The sequence below is a fragment of the Austrofundulus limnaeus genome, unplaced genomic scaffold (genome assembly GCF_001266775.1).
Source record: "Austrofundulus limnaeus strain Quisiro unplaced genomic scaffold, Austrofundulus_limnaeus-1.0 Scaffold0, whole genome shotgun sequence".
NCBI classification, from domain to species: domain Eukaryota; kingdom Metazoa; phylum Chordata; class Actinopteri; order Cyprinodontiformes; family Rivulidae; genus Austrofundulus; species Austrofundulus limnaeus.
In genome coordinates this window covers 123967-128446 of record NW_013952402.1, presented here as the reverse complement: position 1 = coordinate 128446, position 4480 = coordinate 123967, and the positions used below count along the sequence as shown (strand labels likewise).

The 4480-nt window shown below is 40.0% G+C and overlaps 1 protein-coding gene across 1 annotated transcript in view; it reads right to left on the bottom strand.

The window, feature by feature from the left end:
• Positions 1-4480, bottom strand: part of LOC106513233 (tetratricopeptide repeat protein 27) — a gene marked incomplete at its 5' end in the record, with an annotated part of 90006 nt that overhangs the window by 2461 nt on the left and 83065 nt on the right. Inside the window, 2 exon segments of the mRNA XM_014001989.1 lie at positions 675-786; positions 1747-1944. Of these exon segments, the coding sequence (XP_013857443.1) occupies positions 675-786; positions 1747-1944 (310 nt within the window).

Here is a 4480-nt window from a genome sequence, read left to right as displayed (position 1 = left end):
CACACACACACACACACACACACACACACACACACACACACACACACACACGGTCGCTACATGCTCATACATTTGCTGCTACATTCACAGCAGCTGACATCATGAACATTTCTGAAACAAGTCTGGCTGTAAAATATGTAAAAACAARTCTGAGTTATACTCTGCCAACATCTGGGTTTACACAAACCTCCCCTCTCTAGAACGTCTCCAGAACTTGGAACGGTTTTGATGTTACACAAACCTCATTTCCATGGTGACCAGATGGACCGCACAGAATTAGACTGGGTCATTTTTTTTTTTCTTCTTTACTGGTCGGCTGGTGCATGACCCAGACAGAAGTGATGACAAGCAGAGAGGAAAGAATTGAATTCTTTCAGAAAAGATAAGAGTTTGCTGACAGGAAGAGGCGCCGCCTTAAATCAGGGATGAACTAACACGGCGATAACGGCTGAGGTGAGCAGACGCTRCTAAAAAAAAAGTTTGAAAACCGTTGCGCTGGATTGTAACTTTAGGTTAATGTTATTTTTATCAGTAAAGGTCAAACACGGACACAAAGCTGCATTAACAACAGCTGTGTTACAGTGAAGAGTCCTGACAGCACATCCTTTGTTTCTGACCTTCAGAGACGTGTTGGACTCTATGTCAGTAACATTACAGCCTTGTGTTGCTCTCACCTTCTCCCAGGTGGATGGCTCTTTGGATCACCTCCTTGAACAGGAAAGGGTCTTTCTCCCAGCCGCCTGTTTGAACCTCACAGCGATGAGCTTTGGAGAGGAACCCCAGAGCCTGAAGAAAACACAAGCAGAACTAGTGTTTTTACTCAGTCTGTCACATGTTTGTACTTCTATACCTTCCATTAATCTTCCAGTCATTTCTTTCCCTTAAACCTAACCTAACCTTTACCAGGACATACCTGAATACATACCTGACCCTAAACTAAACCTAAMCCAACAACTGTATTTCCCCTGATGGGCTTAGGTCCCTATAAGGTAGTGGGTCCCCAGAAAAATGATCTGATTGTCCCAATAAGGTAACAAATACATGTACACATGCTTACACACTCGCTCACCATCATGTTACTGCCACAAAAAGACAAACACATTCAAAGATTATATTCTCTGACCTAAAAGGATACTTCAGACAGGTTGAAGTGGGGTTCTATAGAAAGTTTATCAATATTTTACCTGATGTAGATGATCTTTTTGAGCAACCTCAGTTTATATAAACAGTTTGATTCTAACAGGATTGATGAGCTAACAACCAACAAGACTTAATATTTATAGGATTTTATCTCTCTCAATCAATGTATAGCAGTTCACACCTTTGTCACATTTGCTTTACAGTTAATCTGTCAGAAAATATTACATTTATACTAACAGTTCCCTGTGTAGAGAACTATTAATAATGTCAGTGAACACCCACATAATTAAAGTAAATAACTATTGATRAAAATGCAAAAGTCTTTAAAATTGCTTTTGCGTGAACTGATTTGAAGTTTTGGAGATTTAAATTGTTTTAATTTGGCAGCTGTGTTCAGACTAGCCATTAGCTCATCAGCTCAATAAACTCCATTTTTTCCAAAGTGGCCAAAATATACTTTAAGGGTTCAAATCAACACTGCCACCTTCAGGTAAATAAGGAAACTGCAGCCTTTAAACTTGAAGAGAAGCTGGCTACAAAATGTTTTAATAAATGGATGCAGTAAATTATTAGGGAACTCTAATGAGAAGACTGAACAGCACTGACCTTTTCGTTGTCCCCTGGGTCGGCTCCGAGGCCTCCACCATACAGCTGGGCGTACTGCCTCCAAATCTCAGCGTCGCTGCTGTGCCGTGAACTGACTCGACCAAAAAGCTCCTTCAGTTTGGGCGCCAAGACTCCCGCCAGAACGCCCTGGCTGTCGGTCAAGTTCTCCACCACGGCCCTGACCAGAATCTGCAGAATCTATGACATGAAGAAAAGCCACCAAGTGTCATCATGTGAAGCGTCTTTTAGTCCTCTTCAGTCAACAGTGGTGTTTTTTTATGCGTTTCATTAAAACTCAAACATAAGGCAGAAATTAAAATGTTTTTTTAAACATATGATTAGTTAGATTTTTATTTATGAAGTCTGGATCCTGTTTGTAAGAACTTCACTATCATAAAATCTCACTTTCACAATAGCTTTACGTGATTAATAACAATGTTTTAAATWAAAACTGTTTTCTTATAATTTCTTAAAATATTGTTGGGTAGCATCATTTTATTTAATGTTTTAATCTGTATTTTATACTGTTTTCTATCTTTTAAGTTACCAACCAACCGACTAACACAGACTCTGAGTCCTAATTCTACTATAGTCTCTTCACAGTTGGACATGTCTGAAACATTTCCATTGGATGGTTTTCAGACGGCATCCTTACCAGATACCCCAAACCCCATCTAAAGGCTCTCTTTGATGCAGAGAAGCATATGTACAGAGTTTCTTGGTGTAGCCAAGGGGCAGGGAGTTTCCAGTTTGTGGACTTTTTTATGAACGTCGTAAACATGTTGACTTTGAGCCAGAACTTCCAGCAAGCAATGGAGCCATTTGCAGTCAAATGTGAAGAATAAATTTAAAAAAATAATCAACACCTTCTGGTCTGAGACAACAATCCTTCACAGAAACAGACTAGATTTCCACCTCTGGGTTGGGATTGAGTCACTGCCCCCAAGTGGAGGAGCTCAGGTTTCTTGTGGACTTGTTCATGAGTGGATATAGATGGGACAGAAGACTGAAGGATTGTGACTCTGAAGTGATGCAATTGCTGAACTGATGCAATGTGCTGAAGCTGAGCTGAAGGACAAAGCTTTTAATTTACCAGCTGATTTATGTTTCGGCTTTTGACTATGGCCTTGAGCGATCTGTTACGGTTGAAAGAATGGGACTGTGGATACAATTGTAGTAAAGAAATGTTCTCAACCTGGCTACTCAAGAACTTAAGTAGATTTCAGCAATTTATTTTTTAGAAATCCTAATTCTATATCTATATCTTGGAATAAACAAAACAGGGAAATAATTCTGGAAACACAAATGTTTTTCTATAAAATCCTAATCCTAACTCATGCCATGCACATTGATTCCTTAATTAAAAAATTGAGGATGCAATTGGGCTTCCTTTATAGGAATAAGCTTTGCTTCTCCTTGGCTGTTAGGAAGCGGCTTATCACTGCCATCTTCCTTCCCATTTTGGATTTTGGTGATTTAATTTATATGAATGCCCCAGTACGTTCAGTCCACCTCCTGGACACAGCCTTATCTTGACTGTGCTAAGTGAAAAGTGACACAATAAGTGAACGTTCAGACGAGTTCAAGTTGATTCATAAAAGACTATGCAATCATTTATTTACACAAATTGAACAGATCACAAGTTACACCTGATTGTGGTTATTCCTATAACAAGCATCAAAGTTAAGAGATAAAAACTTGCGTCTGAATTTTAATTCACATCAACTAAGATTACTTATATAGAACAGTAAAACGTCAGTTCTGATGTTACAACCAAACAATTTTACTGGCACCTTCAGCTTAAGTTTTGGCAAATAAAGAACAAAGTAAAGGATGAAAGTAAGGTTAGTAGGGTACTAATTTTACTTTATCAAATGTGGTCAACCGGGTCAGCACGTCCCTTCTGTGCTTAAGATTTCCACATGACACGTCACCCGGAACACGTCAGTTTTACCTGGTGATGGCTTCTTAAGCAACCCCTGGGTAGCAACTGTCTCACCTCCGATCAGTCAGGGAACTTTTTAATCAGCTCGCTCACTGTTCCTTGGAGAGAAAGGTGTTATTTCAGGTAACTTTTCGTCTGTTTCAGTCCAAGCCAGAAAGATTCAAGCTGTACATCCGGTTCCTTCTTTCAAAATAAAATCTCCCCTTGGGAGTTAAAAACACACTTGGAGATTGAAGCCTCGGGGTGGGGCTGGCTGGCGTGCCGAGCCTCGGCTGTTAGGTCCCCCCTAATTGGCTCATGGGCTGAGACCCAACAGGCCAAACTGAGTCTCTCCCGAGAGAGAAAACTCAGCTTTCCTTCCTAGTTGGAGTTCGGAAGAAGTGTGCGCTCAAAGACGTCCGTGGTTAGTAATAGAAACGGACGAACTTTGGTTCCGCCCTCAGGCGTAAGATGAGTCGGAGAAAGGAAGAAAGATAAAGACTTTCCAACCAGGCGCCAGTCAAGGTTAAATTCTGTGGTTGTTCAACAACAGAATATGATAACATCTCTTCAGCTTTTCTTCTGATAGGCTCTAAGAGAAATCACTGCAAAACATTTATGATGATTAATTAACATTTCTGTTTATAATCAGTTTGAACCGTTCTGTTAGTCCAGATAAATGAAAGATTTTCTCAAGAAAAATCCACAATTATATTACTGTGTTCACCAGTGATGTGCGGTCAGGGGAGGCAGGTGAGGCAGTGCCTCACCAGCCATCATGGAAAGAAAGAAAATATATAATCATAAAGT